This window comes from Impatiens glandulifera, chromosome 4 (assembly GCF_907164915.1).
Source record: "Impatiens glandulifera chromosome 4, dImpGla2.1, whole genome shotgun sequence".
Taxonomy (NCBI): domain Eukaryota; kingdom Viridiplantae; phylum Streptophyta; class Magnoliopsida; order Ericales; family Balsaminaceae; genus Impatiens; species Impatiens glandulifera.
The window spans coordinates 36406157-36430798 of NC_061865.1; the positions used below are offsets into that span (position 1 = coordinate 36406157).

A 24642-nucleotide genomic window follows, 5' to 3' on the forward strand; every position below is an offset into this window, starting at 1 on the left:
ACCCCTCTGATAGTTGTTTGCCGGTTTTCGGTCATCTCGTCTCGGTCTTCTGCATTCCGACCTGTAATGACCCAAAGCGTTACAGTTAAAACATCTTACATTGGATTTGTCGGCGTAATCATAGTTGTAGTTGTTGTTTGATGGTTGGTTCTTCTTCATGAATCTTCCAAATTTCTTTGCAAGCATAGCCATCACATCATCACAAATCTAATCAGGGATTTTGACTGGTGCGGATCGGCTGATACATGAGCCGTTTGTTCCACCGAAGTCACCAAAGCTCTGGTTGCGATTGAGGTTGAAGCTTCATCTTCGATTCGAGACTTCATCTCAAACTCATATGCTTTTAGATCCTCAAACACATCATGAAATTTCATCTGCCCAAGATTGCTCGATTCTCGTATCACCATGGTCTTTATGTCTCATGCACTTGGTAAGGATCTCAATACCTTAATAATGATTTCTTTGTTATCGTATCTTTTTCCAAGTGTGTATAACTCGTTTACCACACTAGTGAACCGATCATTAAATTCCTTCATGTTTTCTCTCGGCTTTATTTTGATGTTCTCAGACTTCTGAATTGCCACTAGTATCTTAATTTCCTTAGTCAAATCGTTTCCCTCATGGAGCTGAATAATTCTTTCCTAGGCTTCCTTTGCACTTTGACAATCTCTGACTTTGCCAAAAGTGTTGTTGTCTAGAGATTTGAAAATGTGTCTCTTGCAATGGTTGTCCAGGTTGTTTCTTCTTCTGTCTTCAACCGTCCATGTATCGTTCTCCTTCTCAATCTTTATAGGACCATTTTTTAGGATGGAGCTCATTTCATCATCCATAGTGATCAAATGTAGATACATCTGAACCTTCCAGTCAACAAACGCCTCACTATTCAGCATCGGGGGTCTTTCATTGTGAGTCATGTTTGTCAGCTTTTCGGTTGCTTGAGTGTTAAGATCCTCGCTCTAATACCACTTGTTATGATCGGGATCGTCGATAGTGGACTGGGGTCCGGCTAAAGGTAATCACTTACAACAACACACACACAGACTGACACTAATCCGGTTAGAGATTAGAATCGTTCTTAACACTACGCAGGTTGTCACAGACTCTTGAACCGAGTTCAAGGGCGGAAATGTCTGTTTCAACCTGAAGCAACTTCACACGATTCGGTTAAAGAAAGTAGTATGGAGAAATCGGTTTAGGTGAAGTGAGATTGGTTCGGTTGGAATGGGGAGAGATCTAGTTCGGTTAGTTCAGCGATAGAAGGTAAATGAAGAACACAAACACAGGTTTTTATGGATGTTCGGAGCAAACTCTTCTACGTCACCCTTCTTCTAAAATAGTGAGAAGGATATTCACTAATGGAATATTCAAACAACACAATAAGATCAAGTCTTATTTACTACTCGTCGTTCACTTTACAACACTCACGCAATGATGTAATACACTTTTACAATAGAATATTTAACGTTTACAACTGTTTCACTTTGATCAAAAGAACTGTGTAAATTCAGTATGTTTTAGATGCTTTTTAAGCTTGATCAGGTAAAAGCAGGTTGGTTGCGCGTGTGTCTCTTTAGAGCTTTGGCTTCCTCTTATATAGGAAATATGACAACGGTCATATTTCTCACTCTTGAGCTGATTGGTCATAGGTAGTCGAGCCGGTCAGAGTATGTAACTTTGCTTTTCGTACACATGGCAGCCATGCATGAGGGCGGCCGCCTGCACCTTAAAGGTTGCTTGTGAATTTGGATAAAATATGTAATCATTAGATTTCCGTATGCCTTATCTCAGAACCTTCTTTTGTATATTTCCAAGATATATTCATTACGTTATCTTCAGATTATTCATAATTTTGAATAATCTTCCCGTTGGCTTTGAAATCTTCAATGCGTTGAGTCAGCCGAAACTTATCGGTTAGCACTTCTAGCCGGGCCTGAGTTTGAGCCGATCCGGTTTGACTTTGAATGAGTTTGATCCGATTATGTTTAACCGAGAGAATAGATCAGGTTGAGTATTTCGGTTTGGCCGATCTTGTTGATGGATTCAGCCGATTCGGTTGAAGCTGTTCATGCAGATATGGTTAAGGACTGATTAAGTTCTTTAGATAGTTAAATAAATTAACTATTTTGAGTTTTTTAACATATAGTATATATATATATATATATATAATTGTTGTTTTGTTCAGTCTCTGTTGAAGATGAACATTGACTGTAATTTCTCAAATTTCATGGCTATGAAGGTCTCGGCCTAGGTTTATCTGATCTTCTTTAGTATATTTGTAACACAGCTTTGTAGATCTTCTTATCTAAGTTTTTATAAGTTGATGATTCTGAAGGCAACAAAAGGAAAATGGTAGCCTTTGATATTTGTTAATGTATTATGGGTATTCATCTTTCCCTTTAAGCAAATGGAAGATAATGATGATAGTATCCTTCTAATAAACCATTGATATTGGCTCTCATGTTTTGTAAATTTGAAGTTGATGGTGGACCAGCGGCGAAGACCCTGAAACCGAAGTTCCAACATCTTCTTGAAGCATGTGACTAATCATACTAGTTTGAAAGTGCCAGATGTTGAAGTAATAATCAACTAGTCAATCTGATATAAGATAGTTTTGAAAAAAAACGTAATTGTTTTAAGATATGATTGTGCTTTTCTTTGGCAGATCAAACATTTAATTGCAGCTTCAATTGTTATGAAGGGATTGAGAAGTTTTCTTTTCATCTTTAGGAGTTCAATTGGAGTCTATTTGTTGGTCTGTAGTGGGTATAATCTTTTTCTTTTTTATCAGAATTTTAATATTGAATTCATCTCATAGTTTAGTTTTATTTTAGCTTCTTCATAAATTGATAGTCACTCCAATCTTGTATGACTTCTACAACTACGATGATGACAAAAAAAGAATATGGTCAACTTTTTGTTAAGTTTACACAGGTACAAATAACAGTCCATTTTCTCTTTATGATTGAAGATAAGGAACATAATTGATGGTCATTTTTTTTTTAGAGTCTGGCATTATTTGGGGCAATACTGTTCTTCATCGGTATGAATAAAAGATCTTCATCACTCTTTGTTCTTCCCATTTCGTGATTTGTAAGTATTCCTCCTTCATTTCATAAAATTTTTATCTATAGATTTGCATTTATCCATGTAATATCATCTCTATTAAGTCGATTCGAGCTTTATCCATTTCCGATCTCAATTTCTCGATCTTATATGAATTAGAAAAGTATACACCATAGGTTAAAATTAAATGATGAATTCTTTTCATGATTTGTGATAATTAGGTATTTTTTGAATCAAAGATGTCAACAGCTATTGATGTTCCTCCTAAAGGTGGAGTTAATCTCGACCTATGTCGGTGAAATGAAATGCTATTGAACAAAGGACTGAAATCTTTGTCTTTTCTTAAGACTGGAACTACCATTGTTGGCTTAATCTTCTAGGTAACTTGTTTTCTTCACGGTTCTATGTCTTCTCTGTATTGAACAAGCATTAATTATCATTTCTAAATTGATTTGCAGGATGGTATTATTCTTGGAGCTGATACCCGAGCTACTGAAGGACCAATTGTGGCTGATAAAAATTGTGAGAAAATTGATTACATGGCTCCTAATATCTATTTTGTGGAGTTGGTACTAGCTGATACTGAGGCTGTTACATGTGATGTTATAGTTTTCTATATGTTATTATGATAGCATCGATTTACAAAATGTTAAACGTCTTTTGTCGTTTCTATTTTCTGTTTAGATATGGTTAGTTCACAGTTGAAGTTACATCGATTCGATACTAGTCGTAATTCGAGAGTGGTGACTACTCTTATATTGTTGAAAACTCGTATTTTCGGGTATTAATATTATCTTGTTATTTGGATGTTTGTTATTTAGATTAGTTTATAAACTTAGATTTGATGATTCTTTAGTTACCAAGGACATGTCTTTGCTGTTTTGGTTCTTGGTGGAGTTGACATTACTGGTCCACATTTACACATTGTGAGTTATATATATAGAAAAATAATCAACTATATAAGAAAATGTTATTTTTTATACAATAATCGGTTTACAGATTTATCCTCATGGATCAACTAATACTCTTTCATTTGCCACGATGGGTTCTGGTTCACTTGCTGCTATGGCAATATTTGAACGAAATATCGTGAAAGACTTACTGTAAGTAAGATTCTGTTATCACTTATTAAAAAAACAGTCTTTTAAATTATTTTTCCTGATTATGGCCTTCGGTCCTTAGAAGGAGGAAGGGTCAAGTTGGTAACTAAGGCTATTTGCTCTAGTATATTCAATGACTTGGGCAGTGGAAGCAATGTTGATGTTTGTGTGATCACAAAGGTTAGTTCACTTTCTCACATTATTTTAGGAGACAGACAAAGATGACCATTTTTACCATTTTGAAGAAACACTTTCTTAATGTCAGTTATTTTAGGTTTTATATTAGACATCTAGAGTTTGTTTGATGTTATATGAAGGATAATTTTTTGATAGTTTGGTTGATAATGAAGTGAATTATGATGGACCCTAATGTTTGATTGTGAACGATCTTTACAGGGACAAACAGAGTATTTAAGAAACCATCTAGCGCCTAATCCCCGTACTTATCTTAGTGAAAAAGGCTATACCTTCTCAAAGAAGACTAGTTAGTAAACCTCGTTTATTCTGATTTATTATTCTACATGTCTGCATCATGTGTCCTAGGAGAAAATGTTTCTTCATGTTTGTAGTTCATGTCTTAGTCATACTCCTTTTTCTTTCTTTGAAAATAAATGACTTCGTTACTTGTGATAAAATACGAAAGTAGAACCAAACCTAACATTAACTATGACTATTTTCTTGGTTTCAATTGTCTGGATTCTTTTGCTTTCTAATTTATGTTCTATATTTAATTAGGGTGAAGAAATAGAGGTTTTGCTTCTTGAAATGACAATGCCAGACTACAAAGTGAGGTAAAAACCTACAGTTATCCTAACATTAATGGTACTGAGTTATTTGTCTAATATGTTTTCACAAGTTCATTAATAGAAGTTGAGAAGCAAGTTGAGAGAATTGTGCTATTAATAGAAGCTGAAGCAATTATACCAACACTCAATGAAGCACTCAAATCGCTTAAGGATCTCAAATCGTCAAATGATCCTAAATGAAAGTGTGACAGAAAGTAATTAAATTATTTTCAGGAACTATTTATTTGAAATTTAATGCATTTTATTTAAATAAATTGAATATTAAATGTAAGTTAACTAATTAATGTTCTTTTTATTTAATTATTAAAGTTTTTTTATTACCTTTGAAAATTGAAATGATGTTTTTCTTTAATTATTTAATTTATAATAAAAATTAAATAAAAATGTAGAATTATAAATAAAAATAAATAAAATTTTAAAAAAATTGTTAAAATAATAGGTTAAAAATAAATTAGACTTTTGGCGACGTTTAATTACTGTTACCAACGCTTAAGCGTCGTTAAAATTTCTCCCTTTCGACAACGCTTAAATTTTTAATACCGACGCTTAAATAAACGTTGTTAAAACTTGATCCCACCCTGCTTTCGGCGACGCAAGAATAAGTGTCGGTAATATTTTTGGCGACACTTTTAAGGGATGGCAGAGATCTTTTTAAGCATCGTCGTTGGTCTTTTTTGTTGTAGTGAAATATATATGCAATGTAGTTTACAATAATAACATTTTATACCATTACAGAACTGGTTGCAAAGAGATTATATATAATAATTAATGCATAACTTAATTCTATATTATTACGAATATTTCGAAAAAAAATTACAAAATTATTATATAAAATTATAATATAGTTTGTAGTATTATATTATAATATAATTGCAGTACCAATTGCGAATATATTATTTATTTGTATTAATATAATGTTTATTACAGATTTACTTATCAATATTATCTTAGTTACTTGCAATTTTAATTTGTAATAATCACATCCTTATTTATATAATATTTGTTACTATAGTTAATAAAAATAAATTTATTGCAAAATTTTTTACAAAGATTGACGTGAATATATATTAGTATTATTATCAGCATTAATATGTGGCTTTCTTATTACTAGTTTAGTTGCAATCATATATTAATATAAATTTAGAAAAAATATCTGATTTTTTCATTTCTAGTAATATATTTTGCATTAAATATTTTTCAGATTATATTTTTTATGAAAATACGTTTTCGTTGAAAATATATTTGGAAGATTTGCAAAATTCAAATTTTTATTGCAATGTGGATTGCAGTTCTTCAAAACTTGCATTAAAAAACAAAATATTGCAGTTATATGTTGCGATTTGACAATTCTTTTGTAGTATATATATAAGAAACAGGATATCATTGATGGGGATTAGAACACACTTCTGAGGCAAATTCCAAAAGGTGTTAAAATTCTTGAGTTGATAAATCAAATTAACATTCATGATCGAGAAGATTTACACTTGTAAAAGATTAAGACAAATGGTAAGTTCAACTCTAGCTTGACTTGGCACATTATTCCTAAGAGGGGGAATACAATTGAGTGGGATAGATTAGTTTGGTCTTCAAAGATCATTACTTGACATTAGATTACTCTTTGGCTTGCATTTCGGGGAAAGATTATGACAAGGGATATGATAATAAAATATGTACATCCCTAATACTAGTTGTGTTTTATGTTCGAATGGAGAGGAAACAATTTCTCATATTCTTTGAGGGTGTTGTTATACTAATACAATTTGTGTGAAATTTTCTTATGTCATGAGATTATAGAATTTTCCTTTAGATTGGAATCAAATCAGAGAGATGGTGCTTGGAAAGGTCAAAAGTGATTCATTTTTCGCTAATGTTATGAAATGCTACATTGGTGTGATTGTTTATCAAATTTGGAGGGAAAGAATGCAAGAGTGTTTTCAAGGACAAGAAGGAATGAAGATCAAATTTTGAATGAAATTGTTATTGACGGTCATGCTCTCATTCACACATGAATGAGAATTCCCGTAAATTTAGATAATTGAGAGATTTGTCGAAATTGGTCAATCAAATTTGAAGAAGTCGTGAAAATTTCTTTGTTTAAGACGAGATAGACTTTTATTTTTTGGTTTGATTGTAGGTTGTTGTATGCTTGATGTTGGTTGGTTCTTGTTTTTTTTTATGGATTCATTGAAATTAGGATAAATAGTTTCTACTACAATAATTTTATGTCCCATAACGCCCAAAAGGTCTCTACTACAATAATTTTAGCTTTAGAAATTTATTTTTACCTTTCATATTTTAGTTTCTCCATTTTTTTCTTGTTTAACCTAAAAGAAAGGATGATTGTCCATATTTATGTGGATTTTTTGTTTTGTTTACAAAGTATAGAAAAACATACAAACATACGTTTACAAGCAAAGAAAATACAAGAATGAACATATATATACAAGTAAATAAAAGACCTACAAAAGATAGAAATGATTAGACAAAAGCTCATAGGTATCATATCTCAAAAATAATTGTCCATTCAAAGTATATCATGATAGTCTCAAATATATTGATTTTAAATTTTTAGACAAGTGATTTAAAAGATGTAGTAATTCAAAATGGAGGAAAAGTTTAGTTTTTGTATGTTTTGGTTATGGATTTTATTTAAGGTCTAAAAAATAAAACAAACACAAACTTACACAGAGAAAACACAAGCAAACAAAACCTAAAAAATGGAAAACATAAGCCAAAAAATATGGCTAATTTTTTTCGGTCGAAAACTTAGCCAAACCAAAATGCGATCGGATGTCTAAAGAATCCTCAGTCAGCTGCATATAGAGACTCTCAATTGAATGACAAGGACATCTCAGTCGAATGGTAAATGAATTCTCAATCGGGTGCAAAGGAGGTCATTGATCGGATGCAAAGGGAATTCTCAGTCAAGCTCTCGGTCGGCCAAGAGACTGACTAGAAATTCTCAATCGGACGCGTTTTGGATAGTTTTGTTGGTTGACCCATAGGTCAGCCCTCAAGAACACGGTGATAAAGTTACCCAAATCCTAACCAAGAACACACGACACCAAGTAACAAAGAACAACCGAAATCAAATATCTTTTAGGTTCAAATTCTTGTTTTAACTTTAATAACAACAATGTTATCAAATTTCAAAATATAACATCAATTAACCATGAATATTGAAGAAAATCATCCAAAATCTTTTAAACCAATCTCTTTTATATTTTAATAATATCAAAATATATTTTTTTTTAATACTACAATTATTTTATTACATTAATATAGCATATTAGGCATCTTTTCAGTTTTTTCTTTTTAAATAACCAAATCAATATAACAATTTTGTAAATTCAATTAAATCATGCAAATTTGAGTTTTTTTATCTAAATTGAATTTGTGCAATTGGAAAAGATAGAAAGCTTTTAAACACACCGAATTTCAATACCATTAACTCAATTTGATAATTAAGCCAACATATAATGTAAAAATATAAGATAACCAAATGCAATTTTATTAGAAATTAAAAATTCAAATGAAAGAATTACAATATAAGGATCCTTACAATGATTAATGGTATCCTCTAGTGGTGAAATGTAGAATTTCAAAATAAATTGGACCTAGTTAAGTCACCAAGAAGATAATTCTTTGGTTTTGGCTATCAAATTAAAAAAAAAAAATCTGGGAGGTCGTCCTTACTGGCGAGGGTAAGCTAGGGTAGTGTATTTATAAGGTGTAAAAAAAATAGGTTACAACTCCAACCTTATCCCATGGAATTTCGATATTAATCATTTTTTACCTAACAGCGTTTGATTCGTACTAGCGATTTCTGAGTTTATGATTTGTTAAATTTGTTTCCACATCTTCTTACCACGTAGAATTTGGATTTGAATTGAGGGAGAAAAAACGTTTTTACCACATCAATGTTTTTCAAAATCGCTTTTGACCAGGTTTTTCGGAAGTTGTTGAAGAACTTCAAGAAGTCCTACGACTTCCCATTTCTCGGTCGGGCTTTCGGTGGAGTCTTCCAACATTTTTTTTATAATTCTCCATCGAAACACCTACAAAAACAATATATATATATATATATATATATATATATATATATATATATATATATATATAAAAAAATTGATTGGGAAAGGGTATTTGAGTGAGGGAATGATGTGGCGCAATTTGATTAGCCAAAAAAATAACAAAATTTATCTCTCTTCTCTCTCCTCATCTTTTATCTTTTTCCAATGATGTAGTGACACATCATTCCCTATTCTCTCTCTCAAATTCTCTCTCTCAAATTCCCTCTCTCAAATTCCCTCTCCTATCACTCATCTATATATATATATATATATTAATTATAAAATTAATTTATAAAAAAAATCATTTATATATTAATATATCAGTTTATTTCAAAAAGTCTTTTTCTAAATCAATTTATTAAATTTGCTTTAAGTGCAATTGCCACACAATTGATTTAAAAATAATTTTTTTTTGTAAAAGACTTGATCAAAGATTAGTTATAAATTAAGTTTTCAAAATTCATTTACATACTAATATTTTATATGTTTAAGTCAATTTAAAATCTCAAATCAATTTTTAGAGTTTAATCCACAAATAATTTTCTTCAAAACTAAATACTCATTTTAGAATACTAAACTATAATAATAGTTCAAATTATTTCAATTTAGTCTATTATCATTTCACTGTTTATTTTAAACTCGAAATCAACTCACAGTGGCTCTAAAAATAATTGCTTGTGTTGTAAATTTATATATTATCTTACATAAACAACATACTAAATATTTATTAAAATATATAAATTATATAATTTGGGAGTAAAAAAATAAGTGTATATTTTATTATAAATAAATTTTAAAATAAACTAATATAAATAAATGATTAAGAATAGAGAGGTCATAATTATTTAAGAAAGAAAAAACAAGAGTTTAAATATACCAATTTTAATATATTTGTTATATATAAATAAATGAGCTTTTTTTCCTTTAATTTATTTCAATTATATAATGATGTATAATATATTTTTTAAATAAATTTAAGATATAAAACTATTATTAATATCTTCTATGAGAAATGTTCTTCAAGAAATTTTAGGGATCAAATGCTTTGACAGTTCATGATGAAACTATCAACTATAAAGGGGTTGATTGGTATTGAACTGGATATTGTATAGGGTTGATTGGTATTGAACTAGATACTGTAGAGTCATAAGATAACCTCGTAAGGAAAGTTAACTTAGAATTTTGCATCCAACTAATATTAAAAAATGAGTTTTGAATAAGTGAAAGTTGTGTTATTTTCAGTGAAAGGAGACAAAAGTCTAGGACATGTTAGTTTCAATGTAAGCTTCTTCAAATAAAACTAAGACATTATTGGAAAAGATGTTTGTGATGGTGTTTTGGAATTCTTCCAGAATCAAAAAATGTTGAATTAATGGAATGTGACATTGTAGAATTTGATTCAAAAGAATTCAATTCCAAAAAAAAAATCAAGAATTTCGTCATATTTTAATTCCGTAATGTTTTATACAAAATAATTTCCAAAATCCTTTAACAACATTTTAAAGTAGTCATTGATAAACTTGTTGGATTAGGTCAATCAACATTTATTCATAAACGTTTTATTTTCTATAACATCCTACTTATGAAGAATTTATTAAAAAGATACGGTAGGAAATCCATATCACCGTGTGTGGCTTTAAAAATCGATATTAAAAAAGCTTTTTATTCGATCAAATGAGACTTCATCCACGAATTCATTTTAGCAGCAAGGTTTCCAATCATTTTCATTGAATGTATTATGCAATGTGTTTCGACTCCTCACTTTGTGGTAAGCGTGAACGACATTCATGGAAGCTTCTTTAAGGGTGAAAGTAGAGTTAGGCAAGGAGACCCTCTGTATCTTTACCTCTTTGTCATAATCATGGAATTTTTTGATTGCATCTTTAAAAAGATCATGAGAAGTCGTACTTTTAAATTTCACACGTATTGCAAAGAGGAAGTTATAACTCATATGTTTCGCTGATGATCTATTTATAATGGCTAATGGAGATGTTGAATTTGTTATTACAATCAAAGAAGCATTATCAATTTTATTTTCAAATATTACAGGTTTACACATCAATGAAGATAGAAGTCAAGTTTCTATAGAGGGGTAAAGGATTAACTGAAAGAAAACATCTTCAACATCATGAGAATAAAATAAGGTTCTCTACTAGTGAAATATCTTGGAGTTCTCCTATCATCTAAACAACTCCAATGCTCACATTTTAGACCACTGATTGAAAAAGTTAGAAACTCTGTCTTAGGATGGACAACTAAGAAACTATCTTATGAATGAAAAATAGAACTCATGAAAAGAGTTATAATGAGAATAATTGATTACTGAACGCAACAAATAATCATCCCAAAAAGAGTTATGGTTGAAATAGACAGAATCATGAGAGAATATATATGGGGTACACAAGGTAGAGGGAAAAAAATCAAATAGGAGAATGTTTATACTCTCAAAGAAGAAGGAGGTATGGGAATAAAGAACTTCGTTGAATGGAACATAGCACTCACTATACGTCATCTATGGGAACTAGAGCATAAAGCTGATTCTTTATGGGTAAAATGAGTTCATACGAGATTTATGAAAGGAGAATCAAGCATCTGGACATGTACAATCAATTATCAAATGGCATGGTCACTGAAGAAAATCATAATATCAAAGAAGGATACTTACAAAAATGATACAATGCACCATAAGAAATTGAAGGGAATTACTATTATGTCATGATCCTTGGTTAAAAAGTAATCACATAATACTCAAAGTTGAATTTCAATGATGTAGAATCAGAATAAGTTGTCTAAGATTCTCGATTAGAGAAATTTATGAAGGAAAATGTGAATCAATTTTGAGGTGAATTTCAGAAGAAGATTGAATTCTGAATTTGATTAGTAATTTGCTAGTTAAATGAAAGAAGTGACAATTTATCATGGGAAATCGAAAAAAATGAAAAATGTGTCGCTGGTTTGGCATGAGAAAGCATTAGAACAAATGAACAAGTGGTCGACTGACATAAAGTGATCTGGTCTACAAAGATAATCATTCGACACGAGTTCATCCTTTGGCTGATTTATAGGAAGAGACTGACGACGCGAGATAGAATTCAGAAATACATGAATATTTCTGATGATAATTGTCTAGTCTGTGAAGGGAACGAGAAAAACATAAACTATTTATTTGTGAAATGCTCATTCGTATTTATACTTTGGTCTAATTTTACAAAGAATATTAAAAACTTTAACTTCTCATGACATGAAATGAAAAAACCAAATAAATGTAATGATGAAAGGGAAAAAAGACAAATTTTACACAAATTTGTTGAAATGCTTTTATGGAGCACTAATATACAATGTGCAGATCAATGGAGAAAGTCTGGGAAGATGTAATTGCATACGAAAATGTACTAATTCATACTTGAAGAGGAATTCAAAACAATGAAAAAAAATTAGAGCTTAAGTCAAAGATGAAATGTCCCCTATAAAAGTAGTCACCAACAAAACCAGATTCAAAATGTTTCTTGTTTTTGTCAAAACTAGAATTTGTCTATATGGATATCATAACTCTCGAACTAATCTCCTATTTTTTAGTTTTTAATGAAATACCACTAAACTTTTCTTTAAAAAAAATTAATTTAATTTACTTTGAAATTTTTCTTTCACCAAACAATAAAAAAAATAAAGGGAAGAATGTCAATTTTACACACCAAAATCAATTTACTTATTAAGTATCAAAATCTTATTTATACCTATTAACTTGTAAAAAAATGTCAAATTTATTTGAAATAACGGAAATGTTAAACACCGTCAAAAATTTTGCCACATATAATATCCACATATTTTATATTTATTTTTATATTGTCATTACTTTGATTATTTTTTCATTCAAACAAATCATTAAAATTGTCCTTATCCATTATTTCTCTCTCTTTATTCCACAACTATCCATTTTTCTTCTTAACTTTTCCCTCTTCATCTCCTCTTTAATATGCATAGGGATTGCATACACAAGTCTCTTCCTAAAATAAAATTGAGACATTATCCTTGTAATAAGTTCATTCAATATTTATCTCTATTTTTAATTCAAATGGAGATATAAACACAATCTATTTATATTATAAATCAAAAATAATTTATATTAAATTGAGTCTTTATAAGTATCCAATAAAACTGTAAAATTAAGAATTAAACTACAACAAGTTCAACTAAAATTGACATTAAATGATTCAAAATGAATTATGTGTGACAAAAATTTACTGTCAATTTAATATAATCTATTAATTTTGAATAATGTAGTGTCATTTTAGTTGAACATGTTGTAGTTCAATTTTTAATTTTATAATTTTTTTGGATTGTTTAGAAGTTAATATAAAAACTCAATTTAATATAATTTATTTTTTGTTTATAATATAAAGAGATTGTGTTTATCTCTCTTTTCATTTGAATTAAAAGTAGGGATAAAATGATACGATGATAATATGATATGTAGAGGTAGAATGAACTACTTACAAGGAAAATGTCTGCTTTCCATTTTAGGAAGTGATTGGTTTATACAATCCTTATGCATATGGAGAGAGAAAATTAGAAGAAAATAAATAATTGTGAGATAAAGAGAGAAAAAAAATAAAGAAAGATTTAATGTGTTGTTTAAATTGAAAAATAATTAAAGTAATATCAATTTAAAAAAAAATATTACATGTGACAAAAAAATTAACGGGTGTTTAACATTTTCGTTATTTTAAATAAAATTGACACTTTTTTTGACAAGTTAGTATATATATATAAATAAAATTTTAATACTTAATAAGTAATTTTACAAGTTTGGTGTTTAAATTTGACACCTTACAAGTGGTGTATATAATTGACATTCTTCTACCCAAACAAAATAACAAACAGCTGGAAATAGGATTCCCACTAAAACTATTTTCTGTTGGTTCTATATCTTAAAAATTCAAGTGGGAGCCCGTATGCTCAATTTGATTCCAAGAGTATATAAATCAACAAAAAATGGGCTTTTTTAAATTCAATAGTACAAAATCAAATCATGCATAAAATCTAGAGTAATTTAGGGGGGGAAATTAAAGTTCAGTTTTGAATCTTGATCTTCTGGTTGTCTGTTACAAAAGATGGAAGGAAATAGACAACTGATTCTAATCCTGTAGGTTGAGCACCATTTTCAAGAAGATAAACTCTAAAGAGTGGAAGAAAGACCGGTTATGAATCTACCGCTTTCCACCACCACCACCACCAATCTTCTGACCCTTTGGCGCACCGCCCTTAGGTATGTTAACTCCCTTATTCACCTTCTGAGACTTTGACACTGTTTCAGCCTTCTTTGCCTTCTTTTCATCCTTGGTCTTCTTTATCCTCTCTTTTATTTCTCTGTCAATAAGTATATTTTTGTCATTTTCTATCCCTTGTCTGATCTTAATCTAAGTATTTTAACATTTTGGTTGATGATTTGAATGATTGATATTTAACCTAGATCAAAAAAGGGAGATAAAAACATACCTCAAAGCAGCTTCTCTAGCTGCATCTCTGATCTCTGGCTTTTCACTTCTTTTCTTCTGGATAACTTCTAAGGTTGCACCAACAATGGACCTTGAGTAAGGCTTCTTCGCGGCTCTGCGCCTCTTCTTCACTGCCTCAGCAGCAATGTCCTACAATTGAAAATTAAACACTTACAGTTATTGATTTTGTATAGAATTCAGATGAGATAATAAAGAATTTCAGGACTGCCCTCCGCCAGTAACGATGGCAGACGTGTATAATAGAGAAGATAAAAAAAAATCCTAAATACTTTATTCAACACTTATTGAATTGAGAAGGTTAGTCATTACATAATAAACATAAGGTAATCAAATCTTAAATAAAATCCAATTAAACTCAATGATATTAATATTATAATCTAAAAATATAATACATTTCAACAAGAAACAACTAGGTAATTTCTGATCATACGTCTGCTGACTAAGTTTAGATTCCTAAAAGAATCTCATCCAGGTACATTTCTAGATCCAAAATTTTGTATACATATATTCTCAGATAAGGGACATTTTATGTACTGGATAATATTTGGTTACCTTCTTGTGCTGTTTTCTATACATTGCTGTCCAGGTAAGCTTGGATGGTTTCAGGCGGTTATGGAAATACCTCTTGCATTTTGAATTAGCAAAGAGGAAAACCTTCACAATGAGAAAGATCGAATTGTTATGCACCCTAAAGCATACATAAGGGCACAAAGGAATGGAACACATAGATTAATTGATACCTGAGAATCTGAACGGATAAATCGAATACCCCTTCCTGGGTAAATCTTGGCACCACTGAAACGGCATAATTCTGTTCTGATAATTCAATAACAAATAACGTGTTAAGATATCCTCATAACACATAATAAAAGAAGTTTAGACATCAACCCTAGAATTGTGTCATGGAAAGACCTCCATTCTGTTAAAACAATGCAATTTCCAATCCCTAGAAAGGGGGACAAGAAAATGATGCAAAGAAATAACTTAAGGGGTTCACTAAAAGCATTAAACCCATATAAGCTATTTCAGCAAAATCATGTTAACATTTGTCTAAGATTAATTAATTGGCAAATGAAATAAATAGTCTTTCCTGTTTCAAGAACTGTAGATACAAGACTCCTGATTACATCAACTACAATGCAAAAGGGAACATGGTGTCTTTAAGGGCATTTTCAAGCGAGTAAAAATGGCACTAGAAAACAAATTCAAAAAAGAATTAGAGTACACGTGATGGTAATCACATGAAAGATATTCTCATTGATCGTATTAATAGATCTGAAATTTCTGCAGCGTGCGTTTCTAAAGCTACTTAAGATTAAGATATGACTATTAAAATCGTGAATTAGAAAAGAGCACGTCGATTGGACAAGCAGCAAAAGTATGGTAGAATTGGAGAAACGTACTTGAGAACCATGGTGGTGCTGCTAGAGTATCTTGAATCACACTCTCTCTCTCTCAAGGGATATGTCCTTCCTGTTGAATGTTGAAGAAAAGAAAGAAGAGAGCGCCTTTCTTTGATCTACAATAGTGCAGAAAACCTAGACCGAGAAAACCAACAACTAAAGCCCAACAACAACATTTATCTCTTTTAGATTCATGAAACTGGCCCTCTTTTTAATTACTTCATGGCCCATCAATTTTTACGCACACAAATAATAATAATAATAAAAGATAATCATTAAATAAAATAAATAATAATAATATAAGTTATAATTACAACATCAATTTATCTAAGTTATAAACTTTTTTAAATATTTTTTTAATTAAGAAAAACTAGAATAACACTTAATAATTATGACACTCTACTTCCATTTTTTAGTTTTTTCGGTGAAAATTAGGAATCGAACAGTGAGTTTTGATTTCTTAAGTCGACTTTTTTATCGGACCACTTTAATGGGTCTAAAATATAAATATAAATTCACTTTATTTTTATAAAATTATATAAAATTAAAATAATTTTAAACTCGTAAAATTATAAATTTATAAATCGTAAAAATTTAACTAATTTAAAATTTTACATAAAACTGAAATCGTTAAACTTTTATAAAATCATAAAATGAGATTTTAACTCTAAAGTTAAGTTCGTTAAATTTCAAAATGTTATTGTTAATTTGTTCAATGAACAAAACATACAAAATTTTCAATAAAAGAAAATTTACAATCAGAAACTATAATAAATAAATTTAATTTAGTAATTAAAAAATACCTTTAAATTATAAACTGATTTTAGTATCCATTATAAATAATTTATCAATTGTAAAAAACTATAGATTTCTTAATTGCATTAGTGTTTTTAATAAGCAAATCATGTATTTGTAAAACCCATTTTTTCCCACATCAATTCTTTGAAGAAGGTTAAAAACATATAAGATTATAGTTCTCTATTCAAATGATATCAGATATCATATAAATAAGAATAAACCTAACTTTGGAGCGGTTTGATGACAATGAATTAGGCTTAAAAGGCTCAATTATAATTTCTGTTTTCTGATCCTGTCTAAATCTAGATGAGAAACAATTTCCAAACATAATCTCATTCATAAGCATTATAAATTTTTGTATCCATGTATTTCTAAAAGGGACCATTATAATACAAATGAATAAAGAATATGTACAATATGATAGCTTTACCTGACCAAACTTGACTTTGCTTGAACATCTTCACCCATATTTACATTGAATGTATTTGTCTCAGCATTATGCATTTTTAGCTGGGTCTTTTAATCACAAACATGAATGACAATGTCAATCATGAATAGGGATCCTCTGTAGGAGGGGTGATCAAGGATCAGATTTTTCTGTTTTTCTTCTGGGATATTCAAGCTACGTCTTTGAGACATAGCCTCCATTTCCGCAAAAACAATGTGAAGGATTTGTTGACAAAACCACTTCACGTTTTTTGAGCTGTTAATCTTCTAACAAATTTTCTTTTCCCAACTCTTCTCTTCTTCTCTATCAATGTAGATTTCTCTAACTTTAACAATTTTTCTTGCCTACCTGTCAACTCAGCCTGAATAACTCTATCTCTTTCCTCATCAGTCATTAGAGCCAATCTTGCAAATTTCTTCGGCCTTATTTGCCCAAGCTTCTCACTTATGTCATTAAAAGCATGAATGAAACCACGTCTAATGAAACACCCTTCAAGTAAGCGCATCGAGTTCAATTTGGGGAGAGAAGGATTGTTTTTAAGCTCCAGGTCCAAACAATATGGCGAGTCTTTTAGCCACATCCTAAGGGAGTGTGCTTTTGCAATAAGGAGACCAGTTCGTGTTTTGCAGGGGAGAAATGGTGAACCCATTTCCCAAAGGTATGCCTTCAGTGTGCTATTCAATGAAACTCCATTGTATTCTGAATTACCAGTAATTAGTACAACAGATTTTGGAGACTGTGGAATGCCTCTCAGAGATGCGTCCTGCAAAATAGTTTGGGACAAATGTCAAGGACTAACTAATCACATAAGCAAAATGTCCCCTTCTCAGAGACTAATCATATTAGTAAAATGTCTTCTGAGATCCACTCATATAGAAAATGTAAGGAGATGCTAATCAAAGCAAGAAAAACTAGGTTTTTTTTTCTCTTTTCGGAGGAGGCTAACACAAGATCCCGTTACAGAATTCAAATTACCAAAAAATGTACTTTTGCCCAAAATATGGATGAACAAATCTCTAGCTCATGAGCTCCCAAGTGTCCATTCTTAACATATGTTAAAAGAAAAAAAGTTATAGCCTTCCTTTCGCCTTCTCATCCTACTTCTATAGCTTTTGCAAGCAATCAAGAATATACTAAGCCTATCCAAGGAGTTCGCTTCCCACGAGACACCAATCTGTTGGACAAGTATCAAGAAATACCAAATGGTTTTGTATTTGTTTCTCATAATAAATTTACTCTTTTTTTTGTGAAACTCGGCTACAAATCAATCTATGTTACTAAAACAGTGTTTTCAAATGGGCTCACTAATCTAGGCTTATAATAACAAAAATAAAGAGAAACCTGTAAGTCAAAATTTGTGGGAATTATTGAAGAAAGAGAGATTGATAGGGTATACACCAAGGTGTAATGGATATAGGCCTCAATGAATGGTAGGACTGCCTTAAGTCTATCAGTTGAAGAATATAATTAGTTAGATGTTGTTAGGATTACTATTATAAAGAGAGAAAATAGCTTAGGGCATTTGTTATCAAATATATATGTTGAAAGACAAAACTATCCCTCAGGTTATTTCTTTCTCAACTATAATATTCTCTTGTTCTCATTTCCTTTCTCATATGAGCCCTAGTTTCTCAAGACTAATTCTCCCTCAAGTTTAGTATATTTCTTTCTAAAAGTCTTATCTTCTTTCTTCTATGAACCTAGTTTCGCAAGATTATTCCTTTCTAAACTATAATATTTTACGATTCTCATCCCTTTCTTCTATGAACCCTAGTTTCTCAACACTATTTCTCACTCAAGCTTAGACTATTCCTTTCTCAACTGTAAAATTCTCTAGTTCTCATCTCCTTTCTTCTATGAACCCTAGTTTCTCAAGATAATCTATCCCCCATGCTTAGGCTATTCCTTTCCTAACTATAATATTCTCAAGTTCTTGTCTCTTTTCTTCTATGAATCCCGGTTTCTCATTTTACTTGTATAAACCGTAGAGGTGTGCCCCTTTTATATCACAAATATTTTTAAGGGTAATCACATAGAAATTAAATATAACTGGATTCCTGAATTTAGAGATTATCTCCACTTTGAGTTTTGTTAAGTTTCCAGCAAGGGTCAGTTTTAAGAATAGGCAGAAAGGAAAGGAGAAAGGGAAAAAGGTAGTATTGCCTGCATATGGTCAAGCCACAAAGTCAGACCAACAAGAGCCGCACCAGCAGAGAACTTTCTGAAATCAGCACCCCAATCCTTTTCAGCAACTCTGCAACAATAAGAATAGTTGGTAATACTATTATAAGAACATGAGACCACTATGCATGTCAAATCTTAAAGTTATGAAGAAATAATTTACTTGGCATCATGAGAATACTTTTAATATTTGTTTCACACAACCATAACAAAATTCATTTTTTAGAACAAAAACTTCCGCTAGAAGAGTCTAGTACAATATTTCACCGCTGTGAGCATAAACTTCAATTAAGGTGTTCTTAGTGGGACTCAAACCTCTAGCTATCCTGGTTGTGTAACCATATATAACATCCCATTACCTTAATATAGTCATTTAATGGTTTTGTTACAAGAGCTTCTTCTCTTGCAACAATACATAAGCTTAGATTTGATGGAAACTAAATAACTGTTTGGCCAAGTGAAGCTTTTGAATCACTTTGTTTAGATGGGTTCTATTAAAGTTTACTTTTATGAGTTGACCTTGAAGCCTCAGAAAAAGCCAGGCTAGCCAAGAAAGAGAACGATGTTTCTACAACTTATGTCACTCTCAGTTTCAGGAGGCGTAATTAAGACATGAACAGGCAGCTGCATTTCTTCGTCTTGGGTTATATACATGTTTAGGGCTAAACCTGCTCCTTTTTCCCTTAGAGGGTTGGAGAACTGCACAAATAAACTTTGTTACCATTTTCTAATTTTCAGTTGAATGTATAAAACACAGGTAAAAGTACCTGAATGTATCATGACGATAAATCCCTCTCCTTATTGCCAATTGAAGAACCCAAGAAGCTGCGGCCCGGAGTTCAAATGCCCATAACAGATCTTCCAAAGCATTGACAAAATTGAATGCTGCATTATCTACTAAAGGCCCTAATTTCTCCATATAACAATCCACTTCTTGAACCAACAAATCAGGTTTCTCTGTCAGAAGCCTTCTCAATCAACATACAAAAAAAAAAATATAAGTTATTTTTCATCCATATAAGCAATGAATGCACTAGAAAAAGACAAGATTGACTACCTGAGTGGAAGATCAAATCCAGCATCTGCAATAGCATTTAGAAGAACTAGAGCTTCACTTGTTTTCTCGACCAAACTCGCAGCCCTTATAAAGCAAGTCCATATTCGATGGTCAGGCTCTAGACTACCATCCGCTCTCATCTCTTGAAGCTTTTGGATGCCGATTTGATAATCCCCATTCTTGAGATAAGCATCAATGACTGAAGTATATGGCAACATAATATCCGCATCAGTTAACTTCAAATTGTTGAGCACTTTCTCAGCTTCAGCTGGTTTTCCAGAGCTTCCATAAGAGACCATAAGCAAATGCATGGTAGCTAGGGTCGGCTCCACTCCTTCTTCTTTCATCGAGATAAGCATCTTTTCGGCTTTTGAATAATTACCAGTGCTTCTATATGTCTTCATCATTATATGATAAAATGAGCGATCAAGTTTGTACCCTTCTGATCGCAGCCTCTCGAAAAGCTCTTCCACTTGTTCCACATCTTTCTGCTTGTCAAATGCCGCAAGTAAGCTTTTGTACGTGTCGAGTTTCGGTTCCAACCCTTGTTTCTTCATTTCATACACCAAAGCCAAACCTTCAGCAGGTCTACAATCCCTACAGTACATCAATATCAGAGTGTTGTAGGTTTCTTCATCAGGTTTATGTCCATCTTCTAGAATCTTCTGATATACACAGATAGTTGTCTTGAAATCTTCAATTTCGGTATATAATTTAAGCATGGAGTTCCAGATCGAAAGGTCGGGTTTGAATCCTAACTCCAACAATTCAACAACCATAGCTTCAACGTCTTTCACTCGTTTTCCTCTACAGAAAAGCTCAATCACGACTCTGTAAAGATGCATAGAAGGAAAATATCCAGAGGCCTTCATTCCTTCGTATACCTTCTTCACTTCAAATATGTTGCCTTCTCGAGCAAACGCATCAAGCATTAAAAGAATTGAACTCTTGCTAATCTTAAAACCCATATCTTGCAATTCTTCAATCAATACATAGATCTCGTTTAATCTCTTGTCGATAATCAAAGACTGTATAAGACCATTAATGGTGTCATTAGTAGGGGCAGGACCGTCTTTCATCATTGTATTGAAAGCAGCCCTGGCTCTCTCGTATAATCCACTTTCAGCATAAGCGTTTATTAGTGCGTTCCAAGCTTTCCTATCTACCAAACCGAGTCTCCGTCTAAGAACACTAACTAAATTTTCTGCTTTCTCGAGAAGTTTCAACTTTCCATATGCTTCAATAAGGCCAACGTAAATAGAAACATTGCCAATGTTTTCTGCTTCGTCAACCAAATGGTGTGCCGTCTCTGGAAGGCCCATTCCACAATAAACAAGCACCATACATTCATATAAATCCTTAGAAGGTTCTATCCCATTGAATCTCATGTCGGAAAATAACTGAGAAGCTTCTGGAAGCAATTTGTTCTCACGGCAGCACTTGATAAGGAATTCATACATTGAGGAACTCGAACGGAAGAGAATCGGATTGTTTGTGCTGAAGTATTCATCCAATGCAGCGTTTATCTGACGTGCCTTGCAGTGAATAACAATCGTAGCCTCAATAATCAACTGTCGGGAAGTCGATTCCCGTTCCTTCAGAAAATTTAGCAAATCCAACGCTTCTGAGTACCTTTCTGGAGTACTATATGAACTTAAAATAGACAAGAGGTTTTCGCGATCCATTTCATAGCCTAGGCCAACCGCTTTTCTCAACATCTTTCCTGCATGATCATAGCATTCTCCTTTAACCAAGATACATGAAATGATTTGTGGATTCAAGTTTAGTTCTTCAAGATCATTAACAACTCTTTCAACATCTTCCTCTCGATTATTCTTCTTGAGAACTCGAAATAAAGCTCCATAAAGGCTTTCATCGGGTGCGAAACCGTTTATAACCATTTCCCGATATAAAGATATTGCCTTTTTAGCATCGTCAGACCTCAAATGAATATCAAGCATTATCGAGTATGCTATGTGATCTGGTCTAATTCCCGATCTTACCATACAATGAAACGTCTCTTCAGCCTCTAAGCGCATTCCAGATTTCGCATATCCACAAATCAATGCACTATATGTCTTCAAAGTAGGCTGTAAACCGATATCAATCATCTCCTCAAACACTTTAGTAGCTTCTCTCATCTTATCAGCCTTCCCAAGAGAATCAATCAGAACCGTATAAGTCACAACATCAGGATTCCGTCCAGACGACTTCATTTCTTCGTAGATTTCTAAACCCAAATCATGATCCCCGTTTCTTCCATGCATATGGATGATCGTGTTATAAGTCATCTCATCCTTTCCAAATCCATTTTCCACCATTTTTTCACAAATTTCTCCAACTTTTTTCACATCGCCTTCTCTCGCAAAGGCAAAAAGCAATGAATTGTACGTCACTGCATCAGGAATAAAGCCTTTCGACTTTAATTCATTGAAAAGATGTTCAGCCTTTCTGGGGAGTCGACATCTTCCGAAAACAGAGATCATGGCATTATATGTCCATAAATCGGGTTGACATTTACATGCCTCCATGTCGGCATAAACTTTTATAGCCTCCTGTAAGTTGGATTCACGTGAACAAGCACTGATGAGTGTGTTGTAAGAGATTGTATCGGGTTTGAGACCCGATTTCCTCACTTCATCTAGAAGCTCAACACCTAGGTTTTCGGTTATTGGAGATGACTTGAGACGTGCGTTTATCAAAGTGTTCATACTTACAAGGTCAGGTTCAGACCCTCTCTCCTTCATTACATCTAAGAGCTCTTTGACTTTGCTGAATTTACCGTTTCTAGCGTAAACACCCATCATGGCATTATAGACTTGGACAGTGTTTCCAACTGTAGATTCTGCCCTAGTAAAGAGTTCAACTGCTAAAGCCTCTTGATTGGCCTTGCCAAGGACAGAAAGTATGGTGGCTAGCATCCGAGCATTGGGAGAATACCATTGCCGGAGATTTAGCCACTCATAGACCTCGAGAGATCGTGTCCAAGAAGATTGCCCAACCGATTTCACAACGAAACAGTAATCAGTAGGAGTCATTTGCACAATTTTCTCATCTAAAACATCAGCTACAAACTGACCTGGTTTCAATTGCAATATTTTGTGGGTCAGCAAGCTAACCCTCTGGCGCCAATCTTTCGCCCTCTTAAGAGCCAATTTCGTCAATTTCTTCGCCCTAGTCCTACTCGGCCTACCTAACCGTTCTAGGTTTTCGTCGTTCACTTCCAAAGAATCCGTGGTATCCTCATCCTCAATTTCAATCTCAATCTCAATCTCCTCTTTTTCCTTTTCATCACGTTTATTCAGTGGAGTGGAATCCACATGATTGAAATTGGGGGAAATATGTGAATGAGTTTGATTATCGTTTAGCTTAAGGTGAGGCCATCTGACCGACGGAGTTGCCCTGCTATAGTTGAACTTGTTTGTACTTTCTGACTCGGTTACAGTAGAATTTGAGGTTGAGGAAGAGCAGATTAATAAGGAAATAACAGGAGACTGAAGAGCAGTTTTTCGACTTACATTGCTAGACGACCTTCTTCCGTTTGATTTTAGTGGAATAGATATACCCACGAGTCCCGAGCATACCAAGCTCTGCATATCCGTGACAGAAAAAGAGAGAGCGGGAGAGAAAGACTGAAAAGCTTACCACTGGTTTAGTTTGTAAACATAAATAACAAATCTTAAGACCTATTATTGTTTTGAATATATACTTTAGAAATAAAATTAAGTTAATTTATTATTAATTAAAAATTTTAAAGCATGCTTATTTGAACTAGACATCCTATTTTATTGAATGAAATGTTTTATTCAAATTGTATGTTTTTTTAGATATTTTATATAATCAATTTATAATTTTTTTTAAATAATTTCAAGCATAAAAATGATTTAAAAAAATATTTTTTTTAATTTATTGTGCAAAATTAAAGTCATATTTCATTTATAATCCATGTCATATTAATTATTAAATATAAGACAATTTTAAATAAATCAAAATAGTTATAAATAAATAAAAAGATAAATGGTTATAAATAAATAAAATGATAAATGGTGTTGGTGGAAAGGGAAATTTGATGAAATGGCCCATGTTTATAGCATGTGTAATTCCAAAAAAGGCCCACGTTTCATCAAGTTGGCAAAAATGGCCATTTTCTCCGACGAAAAGTCTGAAATACCCTCGCGCGCCTAATTTTACGTTCAT

General features: G+C 32.0%; 2 protein-coding genes and 1 pseudogene across 2 annotated transcripts; 1 reads left to right on the plus strand and 2 right to left on the minus strand.

The window, feature by feature from the left end:
• The first annotated feature begins 3302 nt into the window (after positions 1 to 3302).
• LOC124935077 lies at positions 3303 to 5149 on the plus strand (annotated as a pseudogene).
• Positions 5150 to 14054: 8905 nt separating this feature from the next.
• Positions 14055 to 16114, minus strand: LOC124936317 (60S ribosomal protein L24-like). Its single transcript, XM_047476805.1, has 5 exons — positions 15962 to 16114; positions 15299 to 15374; positions 15111 to 15212; positions 14539 to 14687; positions 14055 to 14409 (listed from the first exon to the last, which is right to left on the minus strand). The coding sequence occupies exons 1-5, from the start codon at positions 15970 to 15972 to the stop codon at positions 14250 to 14252; spliced, it is 498 nt and encodes a 165-aa protein (XP_047332761.1). The 5' UTR covers positions 15973 to 16114; the 3' UTR covers positions 14055 to 14249.
• Positions 16115 to 17068: 954 nt separating this feature from the next.
• LOC124936404 (pentatricopeptide repeat-containing protein At3g18110, chloroplastic) lies at positions 17069 to 24075 on the minus strand. The gene is made up of 4 exons (XM_047476903.1): positions 20446 to 24075; positions 20156 to 20356; positions 19371 to 19461; positions 17069 to 17970 (listed from the first exon to the last, which is right to left on the minus strand). Exons 1-4 carry the CDS (start codon positions 24039 to 24041, stop codon positions 17449 to 17451), a joined length of 4410 nt encoding a protein of 1469 aa, XP_047332859.1. The 5' UTR covers positions 24042 to 24075; the 3' UTR covers positions 17069 to 17448.
• Positions 24076 to 24642: the final 567 nt, after the last annotated feature.

Coding starts and splice junctions, on each gene's coding strand:
- LOC124936317 (XM_047476805.1), bottom strand. Junction 15,213..15,298: donor TTATCCGTTCAGATTCTCAG/GTATCAATTAAT, acceptor CTCATTGTGAAG/GTTTTCCTCTTTGCTAATTC. Junction 14,688..15,110: donor ATAGAAAACAGCACAAGAAG/GTAACCAAATAT, acceptor TTTCAATTGTAG/GACATTGCTGCTGAGGCAGT.
- LOC124936404 (XM_047476903.1), bottom strand. CDS start 24,041: ATGCAGAGCTTGGTATGCTCGGGACTCGTGGGTATATCTATTCCACTA. Junction 20,357..20,445: donor GGATTTGATCTTCCACTCAG/GTAGTCAATCTT, acceptor TTGATTGAGAAG/GCTTCTGACAGAGAAACCTG. Junction 17,971..19,370: donor TGTGGCTTGACCATATGCAG/GCAATACTACCT, acceptor ACTATTTTGCAG/GACGCATCTCTGAGAGGCAT.